Source organism: Eschrichtius robustus, chromosome 12, assembly GCF_028021215.1.
Source record: "Eschrichtius robustus isolate mEscRob2 chromosome 12, mEscRob2.pri, whole genome shotgun sequence".
NCBI classification, from domain to species: Eukaryota; Metazoa; Chordata; class Mammalia; order Artiodactyla; family Eschrichtiidae; genus Eschrichtius; species Eschrichtius robustus.
In genome coordinates this window covers 32,981,142-33,004,353 of record NC_090835.1, presented here as the reverse complement: position 1 = coordinate 33,004,353, position 23,212 = coordinate 32,981,142, and the positions used below count along the sequence as shown (strand labels likewise).

At 42.6% G+C, this 23,212-nt stretch overlaps 1 protein-coding gene across 10 annotated transcripts in view; it reads right to left on the bottom strand.

Moving 5' to 3' along the window:
• The window catches only part of ERC2 (ELKS/RAB6-interacting/CAST family member 2), a 973,185-nt gene that overhangs the window by 828,813 nt on the left and 121,160 nt on the right, over window positions 1–23,212 (bottom strand). The window contains exon 1 of one of the 10 annotated variants that reach the window (XM_068559360.1): window positions 2,821–2,858. The exons of the other annotated variants lie outside the window; for them this stretch is intronic. Within the exon in view, the coding sequence (XP_068415461.1) occupies window positions 2,821–2,841 (21 nt within the window). The 5' untranslated portion in view covers window positions 2,842–2,858. Of the gene's footprint in view, window positions 1–2,820; window positions 2,859–23,212 lie in introns of those variants that run through there. 10 annotated transcript variants of the gene reach the window in all.

The following is a 23,212-nucleotide window of genomic DNA, read 5'->3' as shown; positions in this document are numbered from 1 at the left end:
TGAGAGTCAGTTGACAATATGTTGGTTACTTGAAATCAGCCATGGTGGGAGTATTTGCACCATGGAAAACAGCAAACACTAAAAATCAGGCTCTTTTGCCCTCAGGGAACCAGCTGTTAAACATTTACAAGCACACCACGAACATTAAGGAACTTCTAGAATATGTACTTCAAGAAAAAAGAAAAATCTAGAAGGAAGAATTGATACGAATGAAGGACAGGTGATCAAATAAATATGGTAAATGTTGTAATTCTAAGCACTGATTATATAAAACAATAATAATGATGACAACTAATTTGGACGGAATCAGGAGTTTATCAATCAGGTGATCAACTTATGCTGTGGTAACGAACCCAAAATCTCTATGGCTTAAAACAGCAAATGTTTATTTCTCACTCATGCTAAATATCCTTCAGAGGTTAGCAGGAGGACTCTGCCCATTGTAGCCCCCCAAGGACCTCATCTCAAAACCTTCTTCAACAATTGCTACAGGTCATATGGTGAACTACACCCTAGCTCTTGAAGCTTTCTGTTTCTCATACTTCACTGGCCAAAGCAAGTCACATGGCCATGCCTAATTTCAAAGGGGACTGGAAAATATTCAATACAACACTATCATATCCCCAGGGAGATATATAAAGAAAAACATATAAGACTGGAGGCAAATGGTTGGTGTTAAAATGTTCCAAATTCTTCATGGATTTTTTTTTTTTTTGAGAAAACTAAGATAAACAGGTTAACTTTAGACTTGAATTCAAGTGCACATGTTAAAATTCAAATGTAACAGTTAAAAGAAGAGAATATAACTTCCAAATATGTAGGAAAGGAGAATAAAGAAAATGCAAACAATCAAAAAAAAAGATGAAATCGACGTAGAAAAGGGAGAGCAAATAGGAAGCACAAAATAAAACAGTGGAAATAAATCCAAACATATCAGTAATTACAATAAAGGTAAATGGAATAAACTTACCACCTAAAAGGACAGAAATCATCTTTTGGCATTTTTTAATGCTGTTACATCTGTTTATAAGCAATATGCCTAAAACTTAAAAACACAGAAAAGTTGAAAGTAAAAGGATGGATTCAGAACACAGGCATGAAATCACACAGGCCTGGAAGCCACAAAACCTCAGGCAAATCACTTAACCTGGGGGAGTGGCAGTTTCCTCACTTGTAGGATGAGCTTTACAATATTACACTAGTTCCACATATGAACCATGTTACAAAGTTCACAACACTTCACAATGTTATTAGGATAAGCTGTGCGTAAAGTGCTTCAAACAGGGCTTGGTTCATAGCAGCAGCCTGGAAAATGATAGCTGTCATCTTATTAATCCTACCTGCCCACACACAGTCGGGTAGTGTTTGCAAACAGGACTTCAATCACTCTTCCCATCCCTATCCTCATGTACTTTTGTAATGTAACTTTGCTACCACTCCCATCAAGAAGTCCAATCTATTGCTCCACCCCCTGGGTGTCTTTTCTTTAATAAATTTATTTATTTTATTTTTGGCTGTGTTGGGTCTTCATTTCTGTGTGAGGGCTTTCTCTAGTTGCGGCGAGCGGGGGCCACTCTTCATCGCGGTGCGCGGGCCTCTCACTATCGCAGCCTCTCTTGTTGCGGAGCACAGGCTCCAGACGCGCAGGCTCAGTAGTTGTGGCTCACGGGCCCAGTTGCTCCGCAGCATGTGGGATCTTCCCAGACCAGGGCTCGAACCTGTGTCCCCTGCAATGGCAGGCAGATTCTCAACCACTGCGCCACCAGGGAAGCCCCCCCGGGTGTCTTTTGATTAACAGAATTCAGAGGTGATGTCTGTGAGTTCCAAGCCAAGGCCTCAAGACACCTTGCCACTTCACTTTCATCCTCTTGAGACTTCGGCTTCCAGCCAAGAAGGAGTTACAGAAACAGAATAATTTTCTCGCCTGAAACAACTAATAAACTAGACAACATATAAAACAATGGTTTCAAGAATAGTAATCCCTGACTTCCCTGGTGGCACAGTGGTTAAGAATCCGCCTGCCAATGCAGGGGACACAGGTTCGATCCCTGGTCTGGGAAGATCCCACATGCCGTGGAGCAACTAAGCCCGTGCACCACAACTGAGCCTGCGCGCTAGGGCCCGCGAGCCACAACTATGAAGCCCGTGTGCCTACAGCCCATGCTCCACAACAAGAGAAGCCACTGCAATGAGAAGCCCACGCACCTCAACAAAGAGTAGCCCCTGCTTGCTGCAACTAGAGAAAGCCCACATGCAGCAACAAAGACCCAACACAGCCAAAAATTAATTAATTAATTAAATTTAAAAAAAGAAAGACCCAACCAAAAGGCAGCACCAACCACCAGACGTGACAGAGGCCATCTTAAACCAAACAGCCCTGTCAAATCACCAGATGACTGCAGCCTCATGAATGACCCTAGAAGAGATCAGCAGAAGAACCACCGAGCTGAGCCCAGCCAAGTCAGGCCAAAATTAATGATCCTCAGAACTATAAGCAAATAAAAGTATTATTTTAAGTCCCAAAGTTTGGGGCTGATTTATGACAGTGCAATAGATAACTGATATAAAAGACACCTAAAACAATGTTGTATATACAGAAAAATGAGCAATAAATGTCCAGTAAATGGCCCATCCCTGCCTCCCACTGGCATAACCAATACCTAAGGGCAGCCAGCCCCAACTACAGCAAGAATCATAGCCTTCCTGCAGGAAATTAAAACCATTCTGGAAACACGTTCTGAATCAGAGAATCTGGAAATATCACAGCTCAAATGTCACATCTACTGTAAAACACTCGCAAGATTCTGCTGATGGAAATACCCGCTTCTTCCTCGTTTCCATGGAACACTGAAGATAGCCCTGCTCTTACACCTATGTCAGGGTAGTCTGGGGGCCTCCTATCCTCAGCAGCAGCCAGCCCCAGGCACAGCTCAACAGTTCACCTCTTATTCGTGGTGAGTCACTTAGCACACTTCCTGTCCCTCAACAATAACTACACTGGATGCAGCATGCTGGGCTATTTTAATCCTTGAGAAAGAGGTCAGAACACAGAGATTAAAGGATGACTAAGGAAGCAGCTCTGTGGTAGTGATGACAGAGGAAGCTGGCTTTACATTTATCAAGACCCTCCCCCGCCCCATGACTCACCCTGCCCCGGTGGGGAGAAATACCAGCTGCAGTCTCAGGAGCCAATAGTCCACAAGATAGTTCAAAACTCTAATGAGCTTTTGTGCATCTCCAAGTCAGCCTGCTTCAAAATGAGCATCTGTCTGCTGCCCTTGGTCACAGAGGAAAATGACAAGCCAGGAGTTCATGCCAATCTGAAAAGCCCAGATGAGCCATAGACACAAGAGCCTGTTGGAAAGTAAAAAATTAAAAATCACCCCGGACCCCTGGCTACCTCCGAGACCTCATTTCCCACCACTCTCACCTTCACTGAATAGGCTACAGCTAACCCCAGCCTCCTTGCTGTTCCTCAAGCATGCCAGGCACACTCCTGCCTCAAAGCTGTTGCTTTCACCCTTCCCTCTGCCTGGAATGCTCTTCCACCAGATGGCTGAATGGGTCCCTCCCTCACTTTATTTAGTTCCCCACTCAAGCATCATTTCCTCAGGGAGGTCATCATGAACTACTCCGTCTAAATTAGGCCCCTCACATTCACCCTGGCATTCTCTATTCCCTTACCCTGCTCTTTTCCCTCATACCACACAACATCACTAGACATTACCAACATCTATCTATCTTTAATTACTGTGTCTATCTTCTAACTAGACATGAGCTCCATGAGGGTAGGGATTTGACTATTTGTTAAAAACTGTACACTCAGTGCCAAAAACAGTGCCACACACCTAGTAGATGGTCGATAAATATTTGTTCCATAAATTAATTTATTAACTACATGATGTCCTCCATACATTATAAATGTGTTGTCAATAGTGCTGTGCATGGCTCATGAAAATTAGATTACAAGCTCTATAAAGACAGATGCTAAACTTGTCTTGCTCATTTATGGACTATATGTAAAAAGAATAACTAACACTTAAAAAGTGCTTACTCTGCATTGAGCCTTATGCTAAGATCTTTATATGCATTTTCTCACATCTTCAAAACAACTTTATGGAGTGTGATTACCATCCCCTTTTTACAGATGAGGAAAGTCACAGCTGAGATTTGAGTCTGACTTTGGGACCCAAGTTCTTAACCCCAATGCTACGTTCCCAGGTAAGAAACAGAATGAATGAATGACTGGATCATGAGCTAGAGATGTCCATCATGACTTGCTCTGGTCACAACCTACTCCAAGCAACTCTGTCCATCCACAGCCAAACTCCATGTCAGTTGGCCCTGCTCCCCCCAGTCCAGTGGCTAAATGGACCAAGGAATAGGCCTCTCACCCATGGCCTGACTGGGCCATCATATGTCTCTCAGAAAAATGGAATTGGAAACTGAGAGCCTGAGGCAGTCAACAGAGGAAGCAAAGTTGCAAAGAATTCCTCAGGAGGATATGGGGCTTTGACAAACCAAAGCCGCAGGGAAGCCCAAGTTCTGAGGAAGCAAAATAAACATGGAGAAGGCTGTGGAAGGTAGATAGTAAAGAGGGAAGAATAGGGCAGGAAAGCCATAGAAATGCCCAAAGGAACGGCCAACTTAGATACCAGTAGTGCTTCAGTTTCAGCTCCAGTGAACCTCTGGCTTCTTTCTCTTGAGGTAGCTTGAACAATCTCAACTTACCCAAACAACCATAGTGTAATAAATTGGCCAGACTAAAATATAGGATGAGAAATGGCCTTCTTATCCAATAGGACCCTCCCTGGAACCACGTTGAATTGCTTACTAATCCTGGACATGTAAGAGAGAGCTAGGAGAGTTCCAGATTTCAGATTTTTTTCCCTCCACCGCTCCTGACCTTCAAGGTCACCAACTTCTGCTGTTCTTGGCTATTTCTGGCCAGAAGGAGAGCTCCTGTGGCTGTGCATAGCCAGGCTGTTCAGTAGGTTCCCTCAGCAAAGCTTGTGGGCCTCTAGTGACTCACCTCTCTTTCTTTATGCCATAGCCCTCTCGTTCTCAGGAAGCAGCAGGACAGAGGCTGTGTCAGGCCATGGTGAGGCACCTGCTCCACTTCTCCTCGACTCCTTTGTTCTCTGAGAACTCTCCTCACTCATGAGTTCTTTTCTCAAGGGTCCCATGATCTGTTTCTGCGATCTGGCTTTCTTTTGGTGAGCCTCAGTCCACCAAACTAGGGCTGCATAGGTCTAGATTCCACTTATGTTAAGAGCTCAAGTTCTTTCCCCACAAATGTTCCATGACACCTGGGCGGCCTGGGAGCATACAAAGGGAGTGCTGCAGCCTAACTCTGCCTGCCGACCAATTCAACTCAGCCCCAGTCAAGCCCCTTAGAAGACCACTGAAAGATAATGGACCCCTATTTACATTTCACTACTCTAAGTACACATTCGTGCTGCCGTCTAAAGTGACACCAAATTCCCTCAAGAGAATCAAAGAAACACTAACCAGAAGGAGCCTAATTCATTCCTTCCAGTTTGCGTATGATGAAACTGAGTTATAACAGGGCAAGGAGGAACACCTCAGGCCCAAATAAGGCAAACATGAGTACGGAGAATTCCTTTGTAGGTCTACCCTCCTCAAAGCACAATGTGGTTTAGTTCAGAAAACACTAACTGATGGCCAATATCAACAGTGTTATACAGGAAGCTATGACCATACGAAGATGAGTAATGTCCTCTTCAAGGTAACTCAGTGGGAGCGAGATTGACCCACATATTTATGTGATAAGATAGGAATCTGTACATGTTATACCTGAGGCAGAAATAAAGTGCTACGGTAACCTTAATCAGGAGTGTAAAAAATAAATGTGACCAGAAAGGGCTCCAAGGAGAAGGTCCTCACGCTTCCAGTCTCAGCTTGACTGCTCCCTCCTCACAGAGGCTTCCATGACCTCACAGGCTGGGGCTGTGCCCTGGCTGCACAACCCCACAGCACCTTGGTCTTTCTTTCACTTCTATAACTGATTCATTTTCCATATTTTTGTCACTAGATGCAAACTCCACAAAATCAGGAATCTCATCCTCAGTATCCACCAGAGCGCTTTACACACTATAGGTACACAGTAAAGAAACATATGTATATGTGCACGTGTGTACACGTGTGTGTACGTATGTGTGTGTTTGTGTGTATAATGAAATGAGTAGGATATACCACAACCGTATTAGAGAAAGAGAAGGTACAAATGGGAATTTTCAGAATAGCCTTTGCAAAGGCAAAGAAGAAAGGAACAGAAGAAGAAAAAAGAGGCAAAGCAGGAGGGTAAATAATAATAGCATCAAGTAACATTTACCAACCCCTTACAATAGCTCCATACATGGATTCTCTCATTTAATCCTCCCAACTACTCTAAGGGAGGTAGTGTTATTAGTCATGTTTTACAGACAAGGAAACTGGGGTAGAGAGAAGTCAAGTAATCACACAGGGTTATACACACCCAAGGTCACACACTGAAGAGTAAGAGCCAGACTGGAACCCAATGAGTCTGATCTCAGAAGCTGAGCTCTTCATCACCATCTGACACTGAATTTGAAAAAGAACAGCAGACTTTGTGAAAAGAGAGAGAAAGAAGCCCAGATTTGGTGTTTGGAAAAGTACAGGAACGTCTCCTCTGAGAGCTAGCTTCTTGAAGGATGCAGCTCTGGCCACTGGCATCCTAAAAGTAATTCAAATAAAAATGGTGGAAGAGCAGAGCAACAGACAAATCCATCGACATCAAAGCTCAGATATTTCCCTGTATCTTCCCAATGGGCCTTCCCCTAGCTCCCCCTTGGTCACCTTCTTTTATTTTCCAATAAAAAGACATTTATGGATCCTGAAAATAATCAAAAGCAAAATATTTTTTTACAAATTATAACATGGGAAGTAGACTTCTGATATTTGAAAGACTTTGTTATGAACAGACTAAAGTATAAATTCTATTTTGAGAGAAGGCTAAGGATTTATTTTGTACTCTTTTACCCTAACTTCCTTTAGAACATAAATCAGAAACAAATCCAGTTCTACAAAATGTCCAACAATGAAAATTATTCGGCACAATAGGACTTTTTAAAAATAGTTTAAAGGACCTTCCAAAGCAATGACTGGTTAAATAATTGCCTGGTATTTAAAGTAAGCCAATGACTTCTATGACTTTCTAGCTTTCGGTAGATTCTGAAGATCCACCATAACCTGAAGTGGATACAACTCACAGTTTTCTGTTTTGTAAAATATCCACTTTACTACCTGGTTTCCTCCAAAAGAGCCAAAGACAGGTAGCATATTCTTTTCATCCACTCCCTTTTCCTTTCAACCACACACTTGTGTTAGAAGCATCTGGTTGTAACCACAAGACAGTTATACTTTTGCTACCAGCCATTATCATTATTCTCAATAAACTCCTTAAATGGTTGCTAACCATCTTCCTATCTCCAATCTATAAGCTGATAGGAACAAAGTGAGAAAAATATTACTCTTTTATTTATTAATTTTTGAATAAACAATGTTATAAAAACTCCAGTGGGGGCCCAGTCTTGGCCAACCCCCATACTTTTGTGAGTTTTACCCCAAGGAGCCCTATCCGGCTTTCACAATAAAGCCAGGAAGGAGAAAAGTCCTTCGGTTCTTCCTGCAAGGAGTTTGGGGAAAGCAGTGATTATGTATTCCCAGAGCATTCTGTTCTACTTAACAAGGTCTGCCCTCAAAGTAAACTATCAATATTTTACCAGAACCTAACTGAGGGAAGGGAAATACCCAACTCCAACTTTCTCTAGCCTTCCTGTCTCTCCTAAGAGGAAAAAACAAAATGAAACTGAGAAGCCCTAGTGAAGGTCACAGCCCAGGGGCACAGGCTCACTAGCAGACAGAGACCGAACAACTTTAGACACATTTCTAGTTGTCCAAGTACTTTCACATATATTTTCTCATTTATTGCCATCCTGCAGGACAGTCAAGGAAAAGGATATTGTCCCATTTTGCAGATAAGAAACTTAAGCTCTGGGAGGATGCTAAACATAGGTGTGGCCAGACTTTAAATCCAGCTATTTAAACCCTTTCAGTCCAGAGCAGTTTTCACTAAACCACGTATTTTCCTATATAACTTATAGATTAGAAAGTGTTCACTAAATTACTGGATCAAAACTTAATTACAGGGCTTCCCTGGTGGCTCAGTGGTTGAGAATCTGCCTGCTAATGCAGGGGACACAGGTTCGAGCCCTGGTCTGGGAGGATCCCACATGCCACGGAGCAACTGGGCCCGTGAGCCACAACTGCTGAGCCTGCGCGTCTGGAGCCTGTGCCCCGCAACGGGAGGGGCCGCGTAGTGAGAGGCCCGCGCACCGCGATGAAGAGTGGCCCCCGCACCACGATGAAGAGTGGCCCCCGCTTGCCGCAACTAGAGAAAGCCCTCGCACGAAACGAAGACCTAACACAGCTAAAAATAAATAAAAATAAATAAAGTAGCTATTAATTTAAAAAAAACACTTAATTACAGTCCCCAACTTATAATACTAATACCATTTATCGAGCCCTTACTTTAGGACGGACACTGTGACAAGTTCTTCCCATGCATTATCTCATTTGATGCTCACTGTATTCCTTATGAGGGAGATACTACTGCTTGATCCATTTTCCAGTAAGAGTCTCAGGATCATAGAGGCCCAAGGTCACACATCAAGCAGGGGTAATTAAAAGGTGAGCCCTTAACCACGTGTGGTTCATTCTAATCATGGCAGGTGGCAAAGACTCCCTCCTTGATCAAACTTTAATTAGGCTCCTCTGAGCACTCTCATCAACTAAACCTCAACTTGGCCTCTGTTCTGTCCTTGCCAGGCCTGCAAAACCCAGTCTTAGCAAGAACCTGTTAAGTCAGTTTAAAGAGAATCCCCCACCCTAGGTATCTGGTGATGTTCCTCATCCTCCTCCCTTGACGTCTAAGTCCGTGGCCTGCCTTTAGCAAGAATTCTCCTACCCTTGATGTCTCCCCTTAGTAATTTTCCACCCACTCACCCCCTCACTCTGCTCATTGGCTATAATCTCCAGCTGTCTTTGCTGTATTCCAAGTTAAGCCCCATCTCTCTCCTGTAGTGCAATACCCCTATTGCAGTAATCTTGAATAAAGTCTTCCTTACCATTTTAACAAGTGCCAGAATAATTGTTTTGTGAACACAGGAATGATACTCCAACAAAATAACAGTTCTCAGGAGCTTCTGGAACCAAGTTTCTACCATGCAGAGGACTCTGAAGCTTTGTTGACCTGCACCCCACAGGCCCACAAGGCCTATACATGCCCAGCTTCAAGACCGAAGAAAGAGCCTGGAGTCAGTGACAGAGATATCAGTGGTTTAATGGATAGGGGGAGCTTACCGTGTGAAGCAAGGTCCTGAAGCGACAACCCACCCTGCGCGGCAGGGCAGAACATGGCAGCAGCCTTCACTCCGGGGGAAAGGGGAGGTTACTACTTATAGGGGGAAGTGACGTCAGGTTGGCTCATTGGTTGCCAGGGAAACCAGCAGAGGCGCACACCCCTCAGGTGCCTCTTTGATAAGCTATCAAGGTGCAGGTATTTTGATTTAATGGTTAGAACAATCACCAGCTGGGGTGGGGGTAAGTATGTAGGACGGTCAGTCATGTGAGTAGGGTGTAGGTGAAATAGGCACTGGTCGAGCAGGGGATGTACAGAGAGCAAGAGAACAGCCACTTTGGGTGGCCTCATCATACACACTTGTACATACTAAGATGTTCATGCACTATTTTAAATCAGTATTTGATGTGATGGGGGGGAAAGTACAAGAGCACCAAGCACCTAAACATGGGAAGTGAAGGCTGGTAGGCCCATGTGGAATCAATCACACTTCAGTAGCTGCACCCAGCCCAGCCCAGCCCAGGCAATGATTTGTGGGCATGTGGCTTTGAGGCACGTCAGTTTCTCACTCTCCCCATCACCAACATTTGCCTTCTGGACCCCAAAAGCTAAGAGAGGAAAGATGATGAAACCTCACATCTAGATTTTCGGGGCCAAGCACCCCACTCACAGCCAAAAAAGGGTACTCACTGTACCCCCAAACCCAGATTATGTAAGACCTAATTCATGCTGAAGGTTTACTGGTGAGACTACTCCCATTGCCTCCATTCTGAGCTTTCAGGGTTCAGAAAGCAGAATAGGGAAGATGGGAATCTAATAGCCGCTTACAAGAACACTTCTGAAACAGGCTCTGGGGACTGACTCCAGGGGAGAGACTTCCTGTATTACACACACACACACACACATGCACACATATACACATGCATAGAGTTGCTTTTATTCTGAGAGGAAAGGTGCTTAGGGAGGCATTGTGAACTATTGTCAAAGCATACAAACATCTTATCCCTGAGTCATCACCATAAGGATAATAACCATGACAAAAATAATAGCAGCTACTAGTTATTGAACACCTGCTGGTGCCAACAGGGTACTAGTGACTTAAATCATTGTGTTTACTCCTAACAGCCCTATGAGTTGACTAGATTTTCCAATGAGGAAACTAAGCCTTAGAGAGGTAAAGTAACATGTTCAACAGCACCCAGCAGAGCCAGGATTTCTACCCAGATCTGTCCAATTCCAAGACCAGCGTTCCTTCCACCTCATCCGGAAATTCACGTCTGGAATCATTCTATCAAACACGTGAGTGCAATTCAATACTCAGTGTCTCAGTGTCAAAGCCCTTCCTGAGCCAATTAATTTCACGTGGTAACACACGCCAGCCACAGAGTAGGTACTCAGTAAATATCTGCTGAATGAAAGAATCTGTTTAGGCTCTTAATATTTCCAGTTTATTGAGGACTATATCTTTTGCTTCAGGGCTCTTCTCACCAGATTTTCCTACTTTTTTTGGTAACAACAATGGAAACTGTTATATCCCTTTGTTATGGACTGAATGTTTGTGTCTCTCCAAAATTCATATGTTGAAATCTAACCTTCAAAATGATTAGGTCATGAGGAGAGTGGAGCACTCATGAATGGGATTAGTACCCTTATAAACGAGACCCCGGAGAGCTCTCTTGCTCTCTCTCTCTCTCTGCCGTGTGAGGCAAGAAACAAGAAAATGGCCATCTACAACCTGGAAGAGGGCACTCACTAGAACTTGTCCATACTGGCACTCTGATCTCAGACTTCCAGCCTCCAGAACTGTGAGAAATAAATTTCTGTTGTTTATAAGTCACCGAGTCTATGGTATTCTGTTACAGCAGCCTGAACTAAGACACCCTTTGATCCCATAATTGCACTCCTAGGAATCATATCCAAGAGGATAATCAGAGAGGCTCTTTTATTTTGAGAGACAGGGGGAGACAGAGAAGGAGAGAAAGAAGAAAAAGGAAGAAGAGGAAAAAAAATTTTTTAATTCCCAACGTGGACACTGCATTTTCCATTTACTTGGCCTCAACAGTAAGGATATGGCATTTTTGAAACAAGAGATGAATCCTTTGGAGGAAGTCATGTGTTCATTTCTCACTGAAAAGGTAAAGTTTTCAGTTCATGCTGCCAGAGCCTTTTTCCAGTATCCAACACATGGTCACACTTGGTTCACACATAGTAGTCCCTCACAGATAGGATAAAATCAGTTGACTGGACCCATGAGCTAATTGTCAGAGATGGTCCATTAAATTCTTATGCTCTCTCTCATCTACAGCTGGTAAGAATGCAAACTGAAACACCCTCTCAAAGGGCAGAGTGGCCATCTGGATCCAGAGACTTAAATGTGTGCCTTCCCTTTGATCTCCTGAGTCCATTACTAGGAATGCGACCCAAGGAAATCATCTGAAAGCCAGACAAGGATTTAGGTTGCAGAACATTCTTTGAGTTTCTCATGTTGACAAAATTTAGCAAACAACTTCAATGTGGGATACTGGAGAAATGGTTAAATAAGTTGTGGTTCAGCCATTTGGTGGATTATGAAGCAGAGAATAATAAAAATCCCATCTCTCACATATGTTTTATGGCATGGGTAAATGCTCACAATAAAACATTAAATAAAAAAGCAAGACTCAAAACTGTAACACTATTAAACCAATTTTTCTAAACAATAAAAATTAGATAAGTTATTTTGTCTTTACATATATGCATATCAAAGACCATAAGGAAATACCAAAATGCTAACTAACAAACGAAAATGCCATCTTTGGCTGCTAGAATTATTTTTTTTCTTCTTTATACTTTATATTTTCCAAATGAACATATATTTTTTTCATCAGAAGAAGAAAACGTAATTTTTTCAATGAATGAATTTTAAAATCTATGTTCACCTTCCAGGAAATAGATTTGTGCTATCTATAACAGTCAAATCATCCCAGAGAAGTGACAAATCATTAAAGCACAACAAAACAGAAAATTCTAAAGAATAAGATGAAACACATTCCAAAGTATAACTCCAGTCACTCCCAGGAGGCTTTTCCTTACATTTAGCCCACTCCCTCCCATTGTAATTTAAAATCATTTAACTTGCTTTGTAATGTCATCACTAGTCTTTGAATCCCCAGGGTGTCACACGGTGCCTGACACAGAGGAATCACGCAGTAAATGCTTATTTAATCTCAAGAGCAACCATCCAGTGGACTATGGAAGCCATGGTTTCATTATTCCCTCAAATGTTCTTATCCCTCCTCTAGCAACAGTCCCCCTTTGCTTTGGCTAACTCATGCTCCCTCCTCACCACTCAGGTGGGGCTGTCTGTCATTCACAGCCTCCTGACCAGACACAGGGACAGTTCAAGAAGTGGGGATATGGAACAAGCAGGGGCAAAGTCCTTCCCTAAAATCAACATGGGGATATTGAGGGACAGAAGCACTTCCCCCCAACACACCACAGAGGCCAAGGTGCAAGAAGGTGCCTAGAGCATTGGGGGGGCCCCCTTCTCCATATGAAAAGCCGTATTATAAAGCCATAATCGGCAGGACAAAAGGAGGCTGACAAGAAGAGGGAAGGAGGGCTTCGAGATGAACAGAGACAAGGCAAGGGCTGCAGAATGATGTCCAGGTCAAGAGGAGCAGAGACCAATGACAGCAGAGAGAAAGAGAGTTCTCGAAGCCTTGAAACCCCAGTTCCAGCCCTGATGACCCCATTCCTACAATTTAGCCTCAGTTCTGTCCTTCCTGGAAATGGTGAGACAATAAATTCCCGTTTTTCTTAGGCTGACTTGGTTTAGGTATCTATATGTGCAACCAAAACTGTCCTGACTTCTTGGTGTCTCTAATAACTATAAACATGAAATATTAAGTTAGAATCCTTAAGAAATATTGCATAGAAAAAAAAACACTGCTTTGTTTCTGAGAGACTAGGGAAACACCATGCCTGATAAACTTACTTATTAGAATAGCTGAAAACACTTGAGAAGTTGCCAAGCTGATTGATACTGATGATAAAATTGGCAATAAAAATCTCTTGTAAAAAATGTGAATGTGAGGAAAGCTTATAGGATTGGAATATAAAAATATATATATTTATTGAAGGGTGGCAATTAATACTAGCACATTAGGTTAAAATGTGACTTCTAAAAGGTAGAGTCTCTACTCAATTAGTAAGAAGACTATTTAACATGCTCACCATTAAAGAACGAACTGAAAACTCATTTCATCTCAAGGTCCCACCTTCTCTCAAGTTAGCACATAAAGGGCCCATACGAGACACATACATGTCAGTCACAATTCTTCCATGATTTCACCTAAAACAAATCATGATTTTCACAGATACATGACTAGGGGATGGTTTTGAATCAACTGAGAAAGCTGTAATTTAAAAAAAAAAAAGTGAGGGGATATTCTGATAGGCAGCAGCTCCAGTGTGCATTATATATAGATTGGAACATTTTGCCTAAGTGTTATTAATGGCCCATAAACCATAAGATGAAATGAAAAACCATGAGCAAGACACCTTAAGCTAATGGAGCCTTGTAAATCAGAAGGCAGTGCCTGAAGGAAAGTAGACTGAGAACTAAAAACACATATTAAAAATCCAGATCAAATGAGGCACCAGACCAAAGAAGCCACCTAAACAATAATTAGAATCTAAGTTCACTTAAGTTAGGGCTTACTTGAAAACTATATCTGAGGATAGAAAAACAATTTTGCCTCTATACTCTGCTGTGAGCCATCCTTTCATTCATTCATTTGCTGAATGAACACACAAGGTTTGCAGCTGTGCACCAAGCATGGGACACTTGGGGATAAACAGGGTGGGTGGGCCTCAGCCCTCATGGAGCTTACAGTTTCAAAGTAATTAAAACGCACTGAGTATTTTTAAAATAATAAGATTAAGCAATTCAAGCAACTTCATTGAAGCTGGGCTCTGAAGGGGAAGAGATGCTAGTTAGATGACAAAGAGTGAGGGGAGAGAATCTCAGACAAAAGAACACCAAGTGCAAAATCCCTGAGGAGAGGAGTAGGGTGTATAAAAGGTACTTAGAGAAGACTAGGAAAGAGAGACAGCACCGTGCTGTGGGTAAGAGCATGGACTCTAGCGCCAATGGACCTGTTCGAATCCTACCTCTACCTGACCTCTATTAACTGGGTGACCCTGAGTAAGTTACTTAACCTCTCTGTGCTTCCTATTTAAAATAGGAATAATAATTTCTATACAATGGAATTATTAGAATAGTGTCTGGCACATGCAAAGGCGTTTATTAAGTATTGTGGTTGGAATACAAAGAAAAGGGGAGAGAGCATGAGGCTGGGTCCAAATCACACAGGGTATTGATGAGAAGAAACATAAGCAGACTAGGTCTTTTTAAAAATCCCACTGACAGTTATCAGGACAACTGATGAGGGTGTGGTGATGAATGCAGATGTACCAGCCGGCCAGTAAGAAAGTTTCTGTGGTATGTGGCTGAAAAAGAAGAAAAGATCAGTGGGGATAGTGTTGAGGCCTTAGAAAATGTTTATATTACATTATTATTCTACATGTTTAAGATTTCAATTTTATCACTAATGAAAAAAAAGAAACTTCATAGAAAAGCCAGATACTAACCCATCGATCTTTATTACTCTAACTCCTACTAGAAAAACACATGATTATTTTATAACCTCAGAATTTTAATAGGGGCGTGAGAGGTATGGTCAAGGCATAGCCTTGTGACGTATGAGAAAAACAAATATGAATAGACAAATACCTGAGGCAAAGTCTCAGCACTAGGACCCGCAGTCCACTGTGCCAAACCACAGTTCCCACACTCTGGCTACCAGGTAAACCCCAGCCTTTCAGTGTAGAGGTAAGAGCTCAGGTTATGGAGTCAAGGAGCTCAGACCCAGGTTTGGGTCCTAGCTCTACCACAGACTAGTTACGTGACCCTAAGTAAGTTACTTAATCTCTCTTTGATCCTCAGGACCCTCATCTGCAAAATGGAGAAAGCAATTTCACTTGTCCCTAAGGGTTGTTGTGAAGATGACTTGATATACTATTTATAAAGCACTTCTCATATGGAGTAAGCACTTAATAAATGGCAGTTATGATTATTATCTCTGTGTGGTTCCTGCAATGCCACCAAAATTGGGGATTAGAAGAGGTAGAGAAAGAAAACACTGCTGATAAATTGGTCACCTGTTTTGAAAAACTGGCATATAGACTAATGGTGAATATATACCTACCCCACACTCCACTACTTCCCCTCCTAAGTGTACACCCAACTGAAGCACATCCCATGTGCACCAAGAGATAAGAACAAAAAAGTTCACAGGAGTATCATTCATAATAGCCCAAAACTGGAAACAACCCAAATGTCCATCAACAATAGAATGGAAAAATAAATGATGAAATGATGGTACCTTTATATAATAAAATACTACATGGTGCCAAAAAATGAAAAACAGGGCTATACTCAACAAAAGGAATGAATTTCTCAAACCCAATGCTGAATGAAAGAAGCCAGACACAAGAGAGTAAGACTAGATGATTCCATTAGTATAAACTTCAAAAACAATCAAATTAGCTCTAGTGTTGAAAGATGCATACTTGGGGGGTATAAGAATAAATAAAAGAGATTACCATGAAGTCAGGGTAATGGCTGGCTTTGGGGGGAGGTGAGGGGTTGTGACTGAGAAGGAGAACACAGAGGCTTCTGAGGTTCTGTTTCTTGACCGGGATGATGGTTATATGTACGTTGTATGATACTGATTCATTAAGCTATATATATATTCATTCATTGTATGATACTGATTCATTAAGCTATATATTTAGGTTTTGTACACTTTCTGTCTGTATATTTGTGATATTTCACAATAATTGAAAAACTAACTATTCTGCCTGCCCCATCTAATCCAGGCCCTCTTTTCAGGAGTGTCAGAGGATTGAGGAATGTGGTCTACGTAGTTAGCTCTGCCTTTCCAAACCCCCTGTCTCCTTGAGCCAAAATCCCAGTGGGGGCTGACAGGAAGGGAGGATGCAGGAGAGATGAGGAGGTGGACCCACCACCTACGACTGTCTAGACAGAACTGCCTAACCTTTGCATTCTGGTCAAGGGATACTCGTGAAGTCAGCCCCTGTCTTGTATCATATCACTTTTGAGATATGATAAAAATGAAGAAAAGTGAATGAAGAAGCTTATAATCAGCAGAGGCAAGAAATGAGGGACACAAAGAGAAATGCCACATGGACTATTCATTTAATGTGCACAAAGTGCCAGGACACAGTGATCATTCCAGGGATGACCCAGGAAGGACCAAAGTCCTTCTCCCAAAATCCCACAGGGATACTGGGGGAGAGAAGCACTTTTCTCCCTGAGGCTGCCAAGCTACAAGGATAAGTCTGGAGGGACTTCCCTGGTGGTCCAGTGGTTAAGAATCCACCTACCAATGCAGGGGACTCAGGTTCGATCCCTGGTCGGGGAACTAAGATCACACATGCTGCGGGGCAGCTAAGCCTGAGTGCCACAACTACAGAGCCCACGTGCTCTAGAGCCCGCACGCTCCAACGAAAAGATCCCGCGTGCTGCAACTAAGACCTGACGCAGCCATAAATAAATAAATAAATACTTAAAGAAACAAAAAAAAGGGGGATGAGTGTTCTGGAGGCCACTTTCTCCAGCCATGTGGAGGAAGCCGTGTCTACATGGAGGACAAAACATGGCTGAGAGAAGAGGGAAGGAGAGCTGAGAGTTGGAGAGAGACAAGGCAAGGGCCTGAGAACAGTGCCTTAGGGCAAGAGGAGCAGAGGCCAGCGAAGGCAGAAAGAGGCTTTGCAAGCCTTGAGTCCCCAGTTCTACCTCTCGTGCCCCGATTTCTGCAACTTAGCCTCGATTCTGTCCTTCCCACCTATGGTGAGACAATATAGGTCAGATCTTGTGCTCAATTCTAATAACAGAAAGGTAAATAATATGCAGGACCTTCTCTTAAGGATGTGACCGTTTAGTTAGGAAAACAGACATTCCAGCAGATAGTTGCACAGCATTATAGGAGTGCACGGAGGTAGAACACCTTAACCAGACTGGAGAAGGAGAAGGAAGGCTACCTGTGAGCTGAGCCCTACTGAATAATTTGTATTCATTAGGAAAAACAGAGGAGAAAGGGTGGTCAAGGCAACAAGGGTGAGGGGCAGTTCAAACAAAGGGAAGAAGGTAAGAAAAGGAACTGGTAGAGGGGCAATAAGTGCACTGTGGTGTTGCTGGAGTGACGTGTGGTTGGCAGGAGAACTCAGGGAGCTGGGTCATAAAGGAGCTGAGAGCCACTTAAAGAAAGGAGTCTGGACTTTGTCATGTAGGCAGAGAGAGCCTTGAAAAGCTTTAATCATGGGAACAATGATTAAACATGGGATTTAATGTTTAAACCCCAACATGGGGTCCACTTTCCCTTTTAGAAAGAATGAGGATATGTTTTCTAAGTCCATGCAGCAGGAATCTCTCTCTCTCACTCCCTCTCTCTCTCCCTCCATCCCCCCCAGCCCCACTTCCTCCCACTCCAGCCCAACACCCTGATTCTCTAAAACTCCCATCAGCACAGACATGTTCATTTCTTGCATTTGTCACCCTATGATGTAAATAATAAGAACAGCATCAGCTAGTGACAAGAGCAGCAGATCAGCTGTCCTGAGAGCTGGGTTCTAATCCTGCCCCACCACTATCAGGCCTTGTGACCCAGGGTGAGCCACCCATGCCTTCCACCCCATCTTCTCCACAGGCAAAATAAGGATTAGGAGATCAGTTCTAGATACCTCAGAGGGCTGTTGTGAGAAATGTGATAAAGTGGGTCAAAAATCACATCCCCAGCGTTGCTGAACCTGCCAAAGGACCTTAGTAAAAGTAGCATCCTTATGCAAAATAGCATCACACAAAATAAAATAGCATAGTTTATTTGTTCTCTTATTAATTAAAAGTATATAAATTCTATGATGTGGCAAATCTATATAAACAAGGCATCCAAATTTTATTTACAGTAAATTAACAAGAATTTCTCATACCTGTACATGTCTGATATTATATTTGAGGTAATCTGTTTGTATTTGTTTTTTTCTCTAATAAGGTCAGCATTAAATACTACCACTAAGAAGATATATTTTGTTAGATACCTAATATTTAGCTCTAAATGAAAGAAAGAAAACCATGTTAAAATATGGTGAAAACACAAGGCTTAAAAAAAGAACACAGACACCCCGACAATGTTTTCTACGGGTAATAAGACACTGGTACCTCAGCAGGGTATCAAAATCCCTGAGGAAAAATCAAATGTTTCCTGAAATAAGGTAGCAGTATTGCCTCTAAGATGAAGCTGCATGAATCTAGTGAAAGAATCACTGAAGTCCGGGGGTTTTTTAATCTAACTAACTTACAGAGCATATTTTTTGAGCACTATTAATTGCCTTGCGGCAAGTTTTCTTTTAATGGCGCAAGTAATAGTCTGACAATTGCCCACAAGGTGGCACCAAACTCATGCCCAGAAAACAACCAGGGGAATTTTTTTAAATTGTAAAGCAGACGTTCCAAATACTCAACAGACAGCTTCCTTTATAGCTTATCCTCAACGAGCCAGATTTATAGATATTAGCTTCCTCTTCTCCCTATATGATACAAAAGTTAAAACCTATTGCCACCGACAAGAAAACTTTAAAAGTAGACAGACCTGTTCTACTTCTGTGCAGAATTTTCAACAGAAAAAAGAAAAAGTATGTAAGTCCTAAAAATAAATGTCCCACTTCTTGGGGGGAAAAATCCTGAAACTAATTTAACATACTGAATGGCACCCCAGAAGTTGATCATTCTTTCCTTTGTTTTAAATTCTATTTGATTGAGCTTAGATGAGCGGATGTAAATCTTTAAAGAACTGAATGTTATTTAAAAATTGAAACAGAGTTGCAATTAATACTTAATGTAACAGATCATGGTTATTTTTAAAGAATGAGATCTATTCTTGAAGACCTTCTCCTTCCTACCCCTCTCCACCCTCTTCCATCTTATAAAGGCTTATTAAGGTTCTAAGGTGAACTGGTCCAGGCCAGCATAGAGCTCTTGGAACCTATACTAAAAGTCATTCTGGGAACAGACACAATGCATCACTGTTGGGTTAGGGGATATTTCTGCCAATTAAAAACACTGCACTGAGCCTGAGCCCCTGGGAGCTGAGCCTTCCATTTTGAAAAAGCAGAGGTTGTACAGAGCTTTAGATTATCCTCAAAGAGCCAGCTTCCTGTTAGCATGAAAAGAGGAAGCTACCTGTTAGGAACAGAACACCACCACAGATAAGAGTGACCATCTGTGAAGGGCTTGTGCCATGAGCTCATCAACCTTTTACCAAAAAAAAAGTTAAAAGAACAAGGTAGATACATCCCATTCTAAGGCTACCAAAGCTACTTTTCATCAAGCAGCATCCTACTGGGCATGCCTGAGAAGCTTCTCTAATCCTGTTAGCAATCCTGAGTCATTTGTTCAGCCTCCAGAACATTGCTCCACCAAGGAAACACTCTTGATTGCAATCCCTTGGTTTCTATATATTTGTGATTCCTAAAAATACAAGGTATGCTTCATGTTCACTTATGTTCCCTAAGCAAGGCATCTCACACCCCTAGACCACATGCAAGTGGTTTGAGAGCTCAGGGGCAAGGTATTCTAGAAGGTTTGTGAAGGTGCTGTCTGTAGCTGGCTCTGTCCACCAAGCCAGACACTCCCGAAGGCTGGCTGGAGAGGCAGGGTGGCAACAGGAAGCAAGGGTGTGATCGTGTTAGCAAGGATCTTAGTGTCTGCTCATGTGACACTGCATTCTGCAAACCTGCAGTGCTGGCCCTGCTGCTCTGCCTCTTTCTCCACATGAGGAATACAGAACTCTAGCGTCTCAGAACACAACTCTCTTCCAAGTAGTATACGTGCGGGGCAATCTGGCTGACATTTTACCTCAAATGTCCCAGACTATTTTAAAAATGCTGCAACAAGCCCTTTCTTACCCTGATTCTTAAACCAACAATACTACTTATTGGCATCACAGAATGGAGAACATATTCATACAATAAAATACTATAATAACAAAGCGTGTATCACTTCTCTTAATTCACCAAGCAATGCAAGGACTGTAAGACTTTAACAGGGGAGTAGCATGATGGAGTAATGCAGCTTTGATTAAAATAGGTAGAAAACTACCATTCATTAGACATTTTCCACGTGCCAACTACTGTGCTGGGCATGTGTCAGTCTCCTTTTAAAAATGTATTTCATAACTGCAAACTTCCAAAGGGCTCATGACAAATCCTTGAGCGTGCCCTTCTGTAGCATTCAACACACGTTTACCACCGGGCTATGCCAAGCACCACGATGGACACAGAGGTTAAGTGGCCCTGGTCCCTGCTTTCAGAGGACTTACACCCTAGAAGGGGAGGGGAAGCAATACAAACAAGGCTCCTGTGACGTGTGTATCAGGTACTGCCAAGGAGGGGCCATTACTCACCCGTGTATTCTAGACCCCACCTTTATTAGAACAATCCAACCGAAGGAAGAGGAATAAAATGAAATGCAAAACTGAATACACTGGAATAGAGAAAAATCATTAAGAATCTGAGAAATGGGGCTTCCCTGGTGGCGCAGTGGTTGAGAGTCTGCCTGCCAATGCAGGGGACACGGGTTCGAGTCCTGGTCTGGGAAGATCCCACATGCCGCGGAGCAACTAGGCCCGTGAGCCACAACTACTGAGCCTGCGCGTCTGGAGCCTGTGCTCCGCAACAAGAGAGGCCGCGACAGTGAGAGGCCCGCGCACCGCGATGAAGAGTGGCCCCCGCTTGCCGCAACTAGAGGAAGCCCTCGCACAGAAACGAAGACCCAACACAGCCAAAAATAAATAACTAAATAAAATTTAAAAATTAAAAAAAAAAAAAAAAAGAATCTGAGAAATGATTTTCCATGAGATGACGAAGTTATCTGTCATATGAGGATTCTCTTTTAGCTCACCAAGGAAAAATAAATTCTCTAAGCAAGGGGGCATTTACTTCGACGAAGTTCGAGCCCCTCAGCCTGTCTTTGCCTGATCTTCTCTCTGCCCCAGTGCAGGCCCTGGGCTGACCACACCCCTTCCTTTAGAAGCACTACCAGGCCACCCCAAGCTTTCCCTCCCTCATACCATGTGCTCTTTCTCTCTCCAGCAGGCTCATTCCGATTTGTCCTTAAGGAACCACCTCCTTTATGCAGTCTTCCAAGCCCCACTCCCCCCACCACACACACATCAGACGGTGTGGGTTAGAAGTTCCATGGCCAACATTTCCCCACTAGGCTGTAAACTCCTTGAGGGCAGGGATTTTTGTCCTGCTAGTTATTGAGTCCCCAGTGCCTGCAACATGATAATCACTTAACAGATAATTATCAAATTATAGAATTTTAGTTTTTAGATAACTTGACTTTCTCCCCCAAAAGACTAAGCTCATAGAGGACCAAAAGTGTCCAGCTTCCAGAAAGTGCACCAGAAATGTTCACTAAATAAACAGCAAACCTTGGGCCACAAGACAGAGTTGTCTAAATTAAATTATTGCTCCTTATTGTATAGTGGGGTTTTTTTAATAATAAATTTTCTGATTCTGAAGAACCTACGGGCAGGATGAGAATAAAGATGCAGACGTAAGAGAATGGACTTGAGGACATGGGGAGGGGGAAGGGTAAGCTGGGACGAAGTGAGAGAGTGGCATGGACATATATACACTACCAAATGTAAAACAGATAGCTAGTGGGAAGCAGCCACATAGCACAGGGAGATCAGCTCGGAGCTTTGTGTCCACCTAGAGGGGTGGGATAGGGAGGGTGGGAGGGAGGCTAAAGAAGGAGGGGATATGGGGATATATGTACACATATATTCACTTTGTTATAAAGCAGAAACTAACACACCACTGTAAAGCAATTATACTCCAATAAAGATGTTAAAAATAATAATAATAATAATAAATTTTCTTCCTTCACAAAGTCTTGTCCTCATTAGCTTTGCAGATTCTGTTGTTTGCATTCAGATGCCAGAGTGAAGAATTCGGTAACAACAAAGAAAGGATTACTTATTTCAATAATCTTATCTGTTGAAATTTAACATTCTTTTTTCCCCAAAGAATACAATACATGATCCCTGGCTCCTAACTCAGCTAAGCCTGTGTTACTAGGACTTATCAGAGTAAACAGGCAGAGAGAGGCGGATGGATATTTCAAATATCATGTAAAATGAAATATCCTTTTACATTTGTAAAATAAACACCATTTCATTGCTCATATCTCCTGGATAAAGTGGCAAAAAGAAAAAACAAAACAAACATAAGGAAAGGACCCAGGGTCTTGCGGAATGTTTAATAACTTAGGTGAAGCTGGCCACTTGAGCCTTCGAACACAATCAGGCCTCCACTGCTCAGGCCAATAGCCGTTCCCTTGTTCTCCTCCTCCTGCTTTTCTTCTCCACCCTCTCTGATTAGCACAGAGAGGAAACTTGACAGCGACACACCTTCATATGGTCTGCTGAGCACAAAGTTCACAATTACTGTAACCAAATGCCCTAATGTCTGCTTCCAATAAATGCCTGCAGCATCGCTCAGAATGAAAACCCAGGAGCTTCTCCCAGCTCCACTCCTCCACCTCACTCCCTGCACACCAAAACCTCAAGAAGTGGCAAGGACAAAAATACCATCCTTCCATAAAAGGTGGGCCCTGACACCAATATACAATGCACTTACTATGAAAATGGATTTAAGTTATTCCGTCAGTCACTTTTT